This window comes from Biomphalaria glabrata, chromosome 16, assembly GCF_947242115.1.
Source record: "Biomphalaria glabrata chromosome 16, xgBioGlab47.1, whole genome shotgun sequence".
NCBI classification, from domain to species: Eukaryota; Metazoa; Mollusca; class Gastropoda; family Planorbidae; genus Biomphalaria; species Biomphalaria glabrata.
Window position 1 is genome coordinate 27,908,302 of NC_074726.1, and position 15,193 is coordinate 27,923,494.

Sequence of the window (15,193 nt, forward strand, 5' to 3'; positions counted from 1 at the left end):
CTGGACCAGTTGGAAAGGGGAGATAGAAGGGGGTATTTGGGTGATTGCTTTTTAAAAGTTGTTTTTTTTTAAAGTGGAACAATCTAAATACAAACATGTGAGCTAATGTCTTCTAAGGCTTCTCAAATCTATACGGTAACCACTCTACTATCGAAGAGTCTATGAACATGGAAGATTGTATAGTTAGCTATTGTTTCTATTTCATGTTTATGTTCACTTAGCCTTAGATGACATTCTATAAATAATAATAATAACACCAAACTGTCTGGCAGTAATCTCATCACTGCAATTAACAGCTGGGCCGTCCCTGTGCTCCTTTACACGTTCGGTGTGATCAAATGGACTGACACCGATCTACATGACATTGACAGACTCACTAGAAAATTACTAACCAAGTTTCGATGTCTACACCCCAAGTCCTCCACCATAAGGTTATACCTGCCCAGGAAGGATGGGGGTCGTGGATTGCAGAACATCTTCAAATTGTGTAAGATGCAAGTTTTAAAAATACGATCAAAACTGCTCGCCTCCAGCAATAAATTAGTTTCCTTCCTACGGAAATACGACTCCGATGCAACCCCTCTGAACCTACACAATGCTGATGTCAATATCGGTTTGGACGACGTAGGGCATGAGATTCGCCAATGGGAAGAAAAAACACTCCACGGAAAATTTCCGGCTTCATTACATGGGGACAACATCGACAAGGCTGCTTCCTTAACATGGCTCAAAGCAGGTCATCTCTACCCTGAAACAGAAGGCTTTGTTACAGCAATACAGGACAGAGTAATCAGGACAAAAAATTACGAGAAGCATATCCTGAAACTCAATGTTGTCGACAAATGCCGAAAATGTGGAAATGTGGGCGAGTCGATTGAACACATTATGGCAGGATGTCCAGCCCTATCAGAATCAGCCTACCTAGGTCGCCATAACCAAGTTGCAAAGTTAATACACCAACACCTGGCTTTGACGTACAAATTGATCGGTAAGGACACTCCCCCTTATTATAAATACTCTCCGCAAGAGGTTCTCGAGTCTACTGAACATCTGCTGTACTGGGATAGGCCTATTCTGACCGACAAAACGGTAGATTTCAATCGCCCGGATCTGCTGTTCATCGATAAAAAAGAAAAAACCGCTACCATTATCGATATCGCCGTACCACTGTCTCATAATTTAAGAAAAACTGAGATAGAAAAACAAAGAAAATATGGGAACCTAGGCTTGGAGATTAAGCGTCTATGGAAATTGTCCAAAATAACAATATACCCCATTGTTATATCAACCGAGGGGATAATAACAACTGACCTCACAGACACCTTCAAGGCCCTTAACATTCCTAGGAACATCTTCGTTGCCTGTCAGAAGGCGGTACTGCTGCAGACCTGCCACATCACCAGAAAATTCCTCAGTGGAAACTGTTAAAGGGACTACGATGAATTTTGTTTCTCTTTAGCGAAACTCGACCCTGGCAGCGCCAGAGAATGACTACTCGTTCATTTCTAACATAATAATAATAATGTGGAAATGTGGGCGAGTCGATTGAACACATTATGGCAGGATGTCCAGCCCTATCAGAATCAGCCTACCTAGGTCGCCATAACCAAGTTGCAAAGTTAATACACCAACACCTGGCTTTGACGTACAAATTGATCGGTAAGGACACTCCCCCTTATTATAAATACTCTCCGCAAGAGGTTCTCGAGTCTACTGATCATCTGCTGTACTGGGATAGGCCTATTCTGACCGACAAAACGGTAGATTTCAATCGCCCGGATCTGCTGTTCATCGATAAAAAAGAAAAAACCGCTACCATTATCGATATCGCCGTACCACTGTCTCATAATTTAAGAAAAACTGAGATAGAAAAACAAAGAAAATATGGGAACCTAGGCTTGGAGATTAAGCGTCTATGGAAATTGTCCAAAATAACAATATACCCCATTGTTATATCAACCGAGGGGATAATAACAACTGACCTCACAGACACCTTCAAGGCCCTTAACATTCCTGGGAACATCTTCGTTGCCTGTCAGAGGGCGGTACTGCTGCAGACCTGCCACATCACCAGAAAATTCCTCAGTGGAAACTGTTAAAGGGACTACGATGAATTTTGTTTCTCTTTAGCGAAACTCGACCCTGGCAGCGCCAGAGAATGACTACTCGTTCATTTCTAACATAATAATAATCTCTATTGTCCGTATGGAAATTTGTCTTACAATTTGTGCATTACACCAAACAAAAAACATTACAGCTATAAGAAACCAAAGTGTACATTCACACCAGACTCACTCATAATTTACATGTGACAAAGTTTATACCAGATTGTTCTTATTTAATGATTTGATTGCCAGGGGAACAAAAGAGTGTTTGTGCCTGTTTGTCTTTGCTATCGGTGTCTTGTATCTCTTTTGTGATGGTAAAATCATAAAGGGGACTAATTCAGCTTATACCACCACTTTAGTCAAGTACTAATTCTTTCCCTTGTTTAAGATAAACAAAATAATTAATTACCAATAGTTGAATAACTATTTGGTAATTATTTTAAATTGATTCTTGTGTTTGCAGGTAAAAGAAATAATGGTACAAAATTTCTGCTTAGGTGTGGAAGAAATAATGTGTACAAACTTTTGGCAGAGTGAGTTGATATAAGCTTTGTAAAAAAAAACAACTCATAACATTTTTTTTTTAATCTCCAGAGATAAAACATAAAAGTGAAACAGAAAAAAAAAACTAACCATGAGCAATAAGTAGATTCAAATGCTGAGTCAACATTAAATCCATCCCCTCATCCATATCACTAGTGAACCCAGTATTTTTACTAGAGTTAGATCCATTTTTCACTGAGAAAATAACAAGAATAAAAAAAACAGAAACCTGTGTTTAAAGCGAAACAAGAAATAGGAAAGCCTAATTGTATCTGCTCAGTTTAACTTTACTATACTTGAGTGAATAGGTCAAACTTTGATCAGTTAATTATATTAGGTCAGCATCTCCTTGCCTCTCTGTAGAATACTGATAGTACCTACCAGCACAAATCTCTCCCAGGAAGGAGTTCCCAAAAACATGACCAGGCATCACATAGCTAGTCAACAGGTGACACAAGCAGAACTGCTTTCTCAGGTATCCCATGAAATAGGAGAATGACTGCAAGATATTTTTAGAAATGACTTTCTTTACACCATGATAATCTATGACAGATATTATTACAATGGAACCACGGCTAATGACCGCAATCCTTAATAGAATGGTCTGTTACTGGTACATTTTTATTTTTAACTATTTATAACAATTGCCTAAAAAATCATCAATTTAAAAAAAAAATTAAAAACATTCATTTTTACTTTTCTAATAAATTACATGAAGGTTATGGTACCAGCAAAACATTTGAATTCAGTAGAACACAATGTAAGCTTTGTGGCAAAGTATAAAAATGATTTGATAGCCTTGTGTTATTTACTTTTTAGAATCAGAAAGTGGGCTTTGGATTGTTTTCTCCCATCGAGTGCCTCCCCCAGGTGGAAGATAGGGGAATGCCCTCCAGATATGGTGGATACCGGGGAAATAAAATACCAGGGATGAATCAAACCTACTGCCTTGCAGGAAGTGGAGTGATCCACAAAGGCTAGGGAACCTTACCTGAAAATAAAGGTCGCTATCCAGAGAGCTGAACGGAGCAGCGCCCCCCAGATGTTAACAGCCCAGTCATTTAAGAAAATATTGTCATGAAAGATTAAAAAAAACTGACAGATCACAATGAAAAACAACCAATTTATGGAAATGGATGACTTTTGTTTTGTAAAGAACCTAGGCATGGAGACATAAAGCCCAGAATGGAAAGATGTGCTTGAGCAGGCCAGGCCCCCGATGGGCTGTAGTGCCACTTGATGGATGGATGGGCTTTGGATTGAGAATATAAGGTAGCTTAATCAATTGTCAATTTTTACAAGAAAGACATGCATCATGCATCTTAAACCTGAGTAGAGAAAAAAAAATTTTTTTCTTTTACTTGTAGTTTTTGTAAGTTTTTTATTGTGTTTTTATGGGTATTTTTTTTTACTCACATCTAGTTTTGACTGATGATTCCAATTAATCCCTTTAGCATTGAAATGATTCACAGACAACTCCGCAGTATAAGTATAAGCAGTGTATAAAACAAGCTGAAAATTCACCAAAAGAGAAAAAGGTCAAGGACTTCAAACCTGCTTTGCTCTTATAAGTACATCTATCTAAATTTCATTGTCAAGCCTACCATTCCAATCTGAATTCCTACACCTTCGTAAGTTTTGCCAGAAGAATCCACAAAAACTGAATTTCTGAATATGACATCAACATTTTGTATAAAATTAATCTGAAAGAATAAAAAAAAAACACAGCATAGTACTAACAAGAACTGTTAAGAAGAAACATATTCTAAACAAGCAATTATGTTTCACAAACTAATAGGCTTACTCAATTTAGTTAGACTTTTGGTGTTTCAATGAACTTCAATAAATTAATGAAATTCATTAAATGCATTACAAAGCTTCTTATCTTATCTTATAAAATACAGATTTTACTTCAAAGAAGAAGATGATTAAGTTCTATGTGTGTTCCTAGGTCAATCTAGTCATGCATGTTAACCAATGACTTAAATTCTGCCAAGTCATTGGTTTTCCTGGCTGGCCCAGGCAATCCATTCCATGCTCTAATAACACTTGGGAAGAAGGAGCATTTGTACAAATTTGTCCTAGCATATGGAACATGGAATGTACCTCTGCAGTTTTACTTTAGTTTTGATAAGAGCAGAAGTTAAGAAAAAACATAAGTTTAGAAAAACATAAGTTTAGAAAAAACATAGATATATAGATAGGATCTATAATCTATATAAAGGGTTAGTTGTTGATAGTTGCTTTACAATAAGTTAAGAGTTTCTTCATTGAGCAGCTGCCTGGCAAGTTCAAGTAACAACCTAAAACCATCAGTATTACAAATCCCAAAGTAAAAATTCAAGATTTGAGTTTGAGACAGAAATCAACAGCTTTACTCGATGACCATCAACATTTGTATGGATGTAATAATATAACATATATCTAAACCAACCAGTAATGACGACCCACTTCTCATGAAACTGATCATTGCTATTTGCTGTAACAGTTGAAATGACTATTAAAGATGTGTATCTATCAGATTATGAGAATGAATGTATTTTTTTTTATGTCAAAATCTAAAGATGTCAGCCTTCAGTTATAACTAAAATGAGCAGATTTATATCACTTTTAATAGATTCTTGGATGTGCTGTAGCTGAGTGGTGAAGTGCTTCCAAACTAGGAAGAGCATAGGATTCAATCCTGGTGAAGACTAGGATTTTTAATTTCGGGATCTTGAGGGAACCTCTGAATCCACCCAGCTGGAATGGGTACCTGACACTAGTTGGGGAAAAGTAAAGGGAGCTGGTCACTGTTCTGGACACATGACACCCTCATTTACCATGGGCTACTGAAACAGATGACCTTTACATCATCTGCACTATCGATGGCAAGGTCTGAAAGGGGAACTTTACTACTCATTTCTTAGCTGAAAGGTTACCTCTGTTTTGTTACAAAGCTTATATCAATTCACTCTGTCTGTTTGTCTGGTAAAAAGTGTGTACACATTATTTCTCCCACACCCATTCTCGGATCAAGTTGAAACATTGCACAATTATTCATTGGCACAGAAAAGACAAGAATCAATAAGAAAAAGTAACAAATTAGACAATTAATTACTGGTAATATACTATTTTGTTTGATACCAACAAGAGAAATTAATACTTTAGTATTCACAGATATGGCTAAATGTGTTGGGTTTAGTCCCCTTAAATAATAGCTAATGCTATTTCTCCCTCACACATTCTTGGATCAACTAGATAGTTAAAACAATTATTTATTGTACCTAACAAAGCATGAATCAATAAACAAAAATACTCTTAATAGTCAATTAATTATTGGTAATTAATTATTTTCTTTGATATCAAATAAGGGAAATAACTTGTACATTATTGATAAAGTTTTAAGGGCACAGTTCTTCCCCTTTTAGATAAAATTTGTTGTTTTTTTTTTTAAGTTTTTTTTTATATCTTGCTTGTTTATTTTATATATTTTGGATGTTTATTCAGAAATGAAGATGATGACTTCCTAGTTCAAACCTACTGCAGGATGACACGGAAAGGAGGTGGCGACGGTTCAAACTCAGGAAAAATAAGACGACAATCTAAAGTGCATACCGCACAACCAAGCCGACACCTCTATTACTTTCATAGTCAACAACAGGTGGTCAGAGCTCAACCCAAGGTAAATTAAAACCCAATAGTAATAGATAAATAAAAACAGATACATCCAAAGCAAGGTACACAATACCATCAGTGAAGAGCAATGCAAAAAATGTCTCCGGCAGCGATGAGTGAAGAAATCATTATCAGCTACAAGATAAATAATGCAGATGTCATGAGAAACTTTTCGTCTGAAGCGCTTCTTGAAATCTGACAGGGAGAAACAAACAAAAAAAACAGGCAGGCCAAATAGTAGTTTTTTCTTTTTCATTTATATTGGGGGTAAATTCATGTCTTTACATGGGGGCCGGGTGGCTGAATGGTTAAGCCCTTGTCTTCTGAACCTGGGGTCCTGCGTTTAAATCCTAGTGAAGACTGGGATTTTTTAATTTTATGATTTTTAGATGGCATCTCTTAGTCCACCCAACTCTAATAGGTACCTAGCTTTAGTTGGTGAAAGTAAAAGGGGGTTGGTCATAGTGCTGGCCTGATGACACCCTGCTTGTTAATTATTGGCCAAAGAAATATAATCCACCCAACTCTAATAGGTACCTAGCTTTAGTTGGTGAAAGTAAAAGGGGGTTGGTCATAGTGCTGGCCTGATGACACCCTGCTTTTTAATTATTGGCCAAAGAAACATAGTCCACCCAACTCTAATAGGTACCTAGCTTTAGTTGGGGAAAGTAAAAGGGGGTTGGCCATAGTGCTGGCCTGATGACACCCTGCTTTTTAATTATTGGCCAAAGAAACATACCGCACTACAATATTTGTCACTTTAAATTTAATAAAAGATTTTTTTTTAATGCACAATAAAATTGTATTATTTAAATAGTTTGGGTCACGTGATATTAAAAAAAGTAGAACCACATGTATAATGTTGTCATTTTTAAAAAGATCTTTATCCTACATTCAATTTACAATCAGAACAAAGAACAATCACTCTCAAATGCAAAAAAAAAAATAATAAAGAGAGAAATAAAAAGTTTAACGTTATATTGTATTCCAAGTTAATCGATAGCGAAGTTACTCACTGAGAGTAATGCCGCACTGAAAGAGTTAAGGTGTGGTTGGATAACCTGTGTGGAGCTACATCACACAAATTTAGTCTTAAAACAGCACATGCTAAAGCTACAAAAGTACACTCCCTTTGCAACGCAATGTGAGATGTGTTCTGTGTGGGGAAAGGCCATGTTTGAGCTGACTAGGCTGGATATCAAGAATTGCCAAATTAAATAAAACATTTCTTGAAATGAGTCACATTTGTGAGATTTCTCTTTAGAAGTTTAGGGTTTTAACCACCGGGTTGCCATGATAACAATTTAAAAAGACATGGTATGGAAATAGTTCATGGTTAACTGGTTCAACTGCAATTCAACTGGTTCACCAAAAATGGATCACACGATGGTGAATAAAGTTCAGATATTATATTCATTACTAGAATGAGAACTGTAGTGATAGTAATTAATATGTACAGGTCAAAGGTTATGAATTTTTAAATCTTGTAATAACATTTTGAAAAGAACACATTCATGTTTATTGGTGCCTACAACTTTTTTTTTTTACATATCCTCCTGTGACATTTTACGTCTCGAGAGATAACCTTTTCCATTTTCAACTTGTTGTGTGACTAAAGAGGCCAATCCTTGATACACAGCTGCGGTCAAAGTTTGGTGGGCATCTGTAATTCCTCCTATAAGCTTGCAAACGCCCCTTGGGTGGATACTGGGTGGATGGGTATTTCGAAAGCAGCTCTAACAATTTTCCAATAAATTTAAGAGTTCATGTATATCTTTAGGAAAAAAGAACTACTTGGTACAGTGAAAGCTCAATTTTGGTTGTTACAATTGTTCAATCATCTTAAAATTAAATTTGGCTTACACCATTTAATTTTGAATAGCTTTCAGTGAGAATTATCACACTAGACATTCTTTGCATTTCGAAATGAATAGCCATGTGTTTAACAGCATATCTTTGGGAAAAATAATAACTACCTAACTTGCCAAACAGTTCTTATTCCTTGTTCTCATTATTATGTAGGAGTGTTCAAATGACTAGACCAATATATGAGATGAACTGTGCAGTGGTTTCCAAATCAGGGAGCTCTCCATATAGTTCTCTTTCTAAAGGGGTGTTTTGGGGCCAAAGGTCTTGCCAAACAGTGAAAACTTTGGTTTGACCATTATAATTTTTCAGAATATAATCAATTCAATTTTGCGTTATACATTATATGGCTTTTAATTTGAACATGCCTTTAGGGGTAATTGCTGCACTTGACTCAAATGTTTCTTTGTATTTAGTAAAGTGTTGAATAATAATAATAATAATCAGTATCTTTATTATAAATATAAATTTGTCGTACAATTTGTGCATTACACCAAACAAAACATTAATAATTAGTATCTTTATTATCCATAAGGAAATTTGTCTTACAATTTGTGCATTACACCAAATAAGACATTATAACTAAAGAAAACAAAATATGCATTCACACCAGATTCCTTCAAAAACTACGTAAACATTTACTGCAGTGTCTTAAGTAGAAATTATTAGCTAGACTGTTTACAGAAGAACTTTATTTAACAAATGCAGAACCATTACAAGAAATAAATAGAATGAGAAATTATAGACAACCATCAGTTTCATAAAGGAAGGACTGATTTAAAAAAACAAACAATTTTTTACAAAGCTTATATCAACTCACTATCTGGTAAAAAGTGTATACACATTATTTCTCCCACACCTATTCTCATATCAAGTTGAAACTTTGCACAATCATTCATTGGCACAGACAAGACATGAATATATATAATTTTAAAAAGTAACCAATTAGTCAATTAATTACTGGTGCTTAATCTTTTTTGTTTAATACCAACAAGGTCAACTAATCCTTCAGTATTCACAGATATGGCTAGATTCGTAAGATTAAGTGACCTTAAAAAATTGTTTCTCACCCATGCATTCTCCAATCAACCTGATATTTTAAACAATTATTTTTGCTACCTAACAAAACATTAATCAATTTTAAAAAATACCCAATTAGTGGGAAGCGTGGTCGAGAGGCTAAGCGCGCTTGAACTTGGCTTGTCTTGGCTACCTAGAAGGGGGCTCGAGGTTCGACACCCGACTCGGGCAGAGTTGCATTTACTGAGCGCCTAAAGGCAGCACGGAAAACCAACTCCTAGATACCCCCTCCCTCCCACCGGTCCACAAATGAGATTGGACCAAAGCGCTCTGAGCATGCTATAAGAATGAAAGTAGCGCTATATAAAAGCTATAAATATATAATTAATTATTTTGTTTGATATGGAATAAGGGAAAATTTTAAGGGCATAGTTTTTCCCCTTTTGACAAGATTTTTCTTTTTTAAAGGAATTTTAATATTTGGCTTGTGATGTTACATTTTTTCAGTTAAAACGAATGTTCACTTACCTCCCATTGTAAGAACAGGTTCTACATTCAGCTGTTGGTTGCAAAGGCCAGCAACACTCAAGTATAAAGAAAGAAATTATAGGTTTTGTATTAACAGGCACAGCTTTTTTTTTTATATTGTGTTCATACTTTTGAACTGGAAATTTTACGAGTCAAATAATGGATAAGATATTTTTTTTTAAACAAAGCACTCCATGGAAATTTCGCAACCCAGGGCATGAAATTACTAAAGGCCTAATATATTTACAACAGTTAACAAACATCTACATGAAAAAGTTATGACAATCTACAAAGCAAAAGTCTCCTCATTCCAGCCTTAATTATTATATTATAATGAAGATAATCATGTCTAAATTTAAAACTAAAGCAATGAGAAAATAGACTAAAAATGTAGATACCATTTTTGAGGCCTGTGTTTTATGTCACAGCTGCGATAAGCCACATGTGTATGATTGTCTGGATTGTTGGAGGGGTGCAAGACATTCACTGCAGGCTGTGTAGTGGAATCAACTTAATTTAATTTTGAATTCAAGAGAAAATTGAAGTAAAGGAACTGAACAAGTTAAGTCTAATCTTTTAAAATTCCATTTGTTTTGTTTGTTTATTTGTCATGTTTCATATGTTCCTTCAGAGTTGAAGATAATCTACTTCCTAGCCATAACTTCCCACAGAATGATGGGGGATGGCAGAGGTATAAGCCTTGGACCACCAACATGATCGAACAACAGTCCAGCCCGCATACCACATGACCAAGCAGCCATCCCAACCAGGAAGCCATCCCTATTACCATTGTACATCAGATAAAAAAAACTAAAAATGACATCCAATAATTGAGCATATCATAAATCTATTCAGCTTTCAAACATGTGCCTTATGTTCAAATGTTTAGACAGTCTCGTGCACATTTAATAATATAACAGATTATGGATTGCATAGTAAGCTAGAATGCTTTGTAAGTATGCTATGAAGATAAAGCCCAGAATGTGCAGGTTATCATTTTGTGTCATCTACCAAATTTAGGCATGCTCCATGTATTGCTAGTGTCCCTATCAATGGGACCAATAACAGTTAAAAATAAAACAGACAGAGTGAGTTGATATAAGCTTTGTTATAAAGAGTTCTTATATAGATTTGTCCTAACATATGAACAAGAAAATAGTTTTATAGATCCTTTATTGTTTTATTATGTTTTTATAAGTGTATTTTATGGTTTAATTTTGTCAAATTTAATGAATAATTATGCAAACTTTTAACTTGATCCGAGAATAGGAAATGGGAGAAAAAACATTTTCTGAAGGAAAATTTAAAAAAATGTGAAACAAAAACAATCTAGTCTATAACCAAAAACAAACCTTGTTAGCACAGAACTGTTTGTAACAGTTTACTGCTATCTAGTTGAAGTATTCTTCATAAAAAGCTGGTATCTAAACCAGTAAGCTTTAGGCGAAAGGGGCTCATTAGGCTTGGCTGGCTACCCACCTAGGAGAGGTAAGCTATGAATTCAAATCTCTGCTGCCCCACGTCTATACCCAAACATGGGAAAGGCTTTGGGAGTCAATGCCAAGGACAATCAGGAGTCAGTGACTCCTAAGAAGCTTACAGGTAAGATATGAATTCAAATCTCTGATGTATTGTGTCTATACCCAAACATGGAAAAGGCTTTGGGAGTCAATGCTGAGTACAATCAGGAGTCAGTAATTCTTAAGAAGCTTACAGGTAAGATATGAATTCAGATCTCAGTACAATCAGGAGTCAATTTACAGTTTACTCTGGCAGAATCTGTGGTGCCGCTGTTTCAATAATGTATCAGCAAATTCCGTTCCTTTGAACACATTACTTATGTGGGCAACATCATTCCAACCATAGCTTAGTTATATGAGATGATCTTTAGTCCCTTTTTGACTAAAGGAAGCTGTAGATTCATTATCCTGTTACATACAAGAAAATGTTTACCTCAATTGAATAAGTAACATTGTAATCAAATATTTGAATTGAGAAAAGTGCATCTTCCATATGGCCAGCAACTCTGACTTCTGGATCTTCTGTATAGGAAAAAAGATGAATAATAAACAATTTTTATTTGAACTGATCAGTGCATTTTTTAAAAATTACCATTTAGATTAAGATAAAATTAATTTTTAAATATCATTAAATCCTAAAGAAAACTAACCCAAAAGGTGGCCAGAAAAAAATATGTTTTGATCCACATGAAATGAACTCATCTGCCCATCTGGACCAACAAGTTGAGCACTAAATCCTTCAGCCAATACATCAGTGCCAGATTTTAAAACAAGAACAAAGTTTCTGAATGAAAAGAAGTGAAACAAAATTTTAATAGTTAGTAACACAATATCTTCAGTCTTGCACAACCTTAGAAAATGTGATTATAAAATATGTTCCATTTCAGGTCTTACAGTCCATGGGGAAGAAGTAAAGCTCATTTGTTCTTATCGCAGACAGGTCATGATCAGCACAAAGATGGCTGCCTGGTCTTGTGGTATGAACCTAGGACTATTGTCTCCACTGTCCTTGATTCACCATCCTGCCAAAAGTTTGGGATAGGATGTAATGAAAGGTATACAGGTGAACTTAGGGACATCCTAAGAATTCCTGAAGCTCAAAATACCAGTCTTCACCTGAATCCTAATTAGGGTAACCCACCGCCATCCAGGTTCAGAAGCCAAGCCATTTACCACAGTGTCACACACATAAGTGATTATAGGAACTACTAAAATATTTGTTTTAAAGTATAGTATAATGTTCTTTAATATGTAACACTGGCCAAAGATGTTACTTGATTCCCAAATGATAACAGTAAATAAGATGTAAAATATTAAAGCAGACACCTATAAAAACATAATAAACCAATTAAGGACTCATGAAAGCTATTTTCTTGTTCATATATTAGGACAAAACCATAAAAGAACTCTTTTTAACAAAGTTTAATATCATCTCACTCTGTCTGGTAAAATGTTTTTTCTCCCAACTCATATTCTCGGATCAAGTTAAAAGTTTGCACAATTATTCATTAAACCTGACAAGACATGAATCAATTTAAAAAAGTAAACAATTAGTTAATTAATTGTTGGTGAATAATTATTTTGTATGATTTTGAAAAGGGAAGAATAAATGCTACACATACACAAATCAATCCAAAGATTAACAAATTAGTTAATCATTTAGTACTAATTAATTTATTTTATACAGCAGAAAGAAAGATAAACCCCGTAATTTTCAGATAAAGGCAGTACTCAGCAGATAAGCTTTGTTTTTAAAAGGTATTCCTTTTTCTATTGCTTGTTACCAAGTTCCATTTGAGCAATTAGGAATGGCTTGCAGAGTCAGTCAGGAAAACTAACTTTTAGAAGGAACACTTAAAATAATTAAGTAATAAGACAGTTTTTTTCCTAGGGGTATGCAAGCAATTAAGAAAAATTGCTCATGTTGCATGACCATTTCTTGTTTAATACCTGTTAAAAGCTTTGAATTTCACTTGTGTGTAAAGTTCCTTAGTACCAGAGAATCTCCTGACACGTGTTGAAACGCCAATGTAGGAAAAGGTTTCAAAGTATTTTAGATTCGACATGCTGATGACTCCTATAACTGATATAAAAGTATCATTGACACTGTTATATTATCACAATACACTTAACAATACTGATGTTTAAAGTTACACTCCATTTTTATTAACATGAAACAAAGAGAGAACAACCAGCAGAGACTAATACACAGTGAATACACACTACTGACACACTTCAGAGTAAACCGTGAAATCGTGAACATACTGAACAATAGAACAAGGGAGACTACAAGAAACAAACAAACACACACACAACATACATAAACATAAATACACATATAAATGTAACAGACACAATTATTTAGTGATGCAAGTACATTTGGTTTGTTGGGGGTGAACATGTTTTTTTCTAAATAATTATTAAAGTCTATTCTAAAAAGTAAAAAGTAAATATAAGTATAATGATGTAATAAGGTTGGCTCCTCATGCATGAACTGTCTGGCCATGTGATATAAAACTGAAAAAGTTTTTAGATTATTGAGAAAGTAGTACCTAGAAGAAACCCAGTTGCACTCTTGCAAGGTTAAAGTTATCAAAATGCATCAAGATTGGGTAAAAATATGACATGACAGGATGCTTTGAAAGATTCTAAAAGGGCAAAATATACTACAACCACACCACCATATTAACCACAAACCACTAGTCCACCATGATAATTACCATAAAAAAATTAAGATGGTGTTCAATGGAAAAATGTTTTACATGTTTCAGATTTCCTCAGCTAATTACATCCAAGCCTAAATCTCTACCCTCCCCTAGGATGACATGAAATGGCAATGGTCCATGTTACTGTTACTAGCTAGTAACTAAAGCTCTAGATCTAGATGAGATCATGTAGGTCTATATTTATCCTTTTATGTTTGTAAAATATTTTACATGTTTCGGATGTTCCTTCAGAGTTGAAGATAATTTACTTCCTTCTTTTTCTTTCTAATTCACTTCCTTGTTCCTAGTCCAAATTTCCAGCAGGACGACAGGGGATGGGAGCGGGCAGGATTTGAGCCTGGGGCTGTCCATCACTTATAAGTCAGAATGACAGTCCAGCGTGCAATCCACAAGACCAGGCAGCCATGTCACTGAGTTTAGACTAATTTAAACACTACGGTGACTAAGTTTAAGTTATAATATTTATATATATATTTAATATATATATAAATATATATATATATATAGAATATTATAATTATTATTAATTTATTTATTAATATTTATATATTTAATATTATAATAATAAATTATAAGCATGATAAGGAAACCCTTAAAATAAGTTAAAATATATTTAAAAAAAAAAAAAGCCATACCACGGAGATATACAAAGAATATTTGATAACTTTTCAACGCCAACATAGTTTAAATTTCAACCTAGATTAGATATATCTCGATCTAGAGTCTAAGAGTATAGACTTTACTCAAGCTAGAGAAGTTTTAGTACTGTATCAGTGTATGTATTTATTAGATCTAGAATCTAGATCTATACTATTAGTTTTGTAAACATTGAGTTGTTTTCTTTTTCGTTTAATTTATAACTTTTTAAAAGAAGAGTTTGTCTTAAAATGACAATAATAATGAAACAATGTGTAGCATAACATGCTAGATAAGCTCAAAATTCACTAAATATAGTCCAGAGCTAGTAAAAAAAAAACATGTATATCTAGATCTAATTAAAAATATAATTCTAGTTATAATAAAAATTATATCAAATCTATAATATTAAATAGCTATAAAAATAATGAACAAAAATTGTAGTCTGGCTTAGTCCGCATTTTTTTTTATTTGGTAGAAATCTTCTATTTAGAAAATTACGTGAAGTAGTTTAACAAAATTATCTTTAGCTCTTGAAGACGATTTCTTATTCTAGATTTAGATTCTCTAGATCTTTGACTTATCTATT

At 34.4% G+C, this 15,193-nt stretch overlaps 1 protein-coding gene across 1 annotated transcript; it reads right to left on the minus strand.

The window, feature by feature from the left end:
- Nucleotides 1–2,736: 2,736 nt before the first annotated feature.
- On the minus strand, nucleotides 2,737–14,758 carry LOC106079325 (disintegrin and metalloproteinase domain-containing protein 17-like). Its single transcript, XM_056013573.1, has 11 exons — nucleotides 14,604–14,758; nucleotides 13,193–13,325; nucleotides 11,893–12,026; nucleotides 11,676–11,764; nucleotides 10,121–10,215; nucleotides 9,723–9,778; nucleotides 6,382–6,503; nucleotides 4,256–4,354; nucleotides 4,068–4,163; nucleotides 3,033–3,150; nucleotides 2,737–2,846 (listed from the first exon to the last, which is right to left on the minus strand). Exons 1-11 carry the CDS (start codon nucleotides 14,647–14,649, stop codon nucleotides 2,737–2,739), a joined length of 1,098 nt encoding a protein of 365 aa, XP_055869548.1. The 5' UTR covers nucleotides 14,650–14,758.
- Between the last annotated feature and the right edge of the window lie 435 nt (nucleotides 14,759–15,193).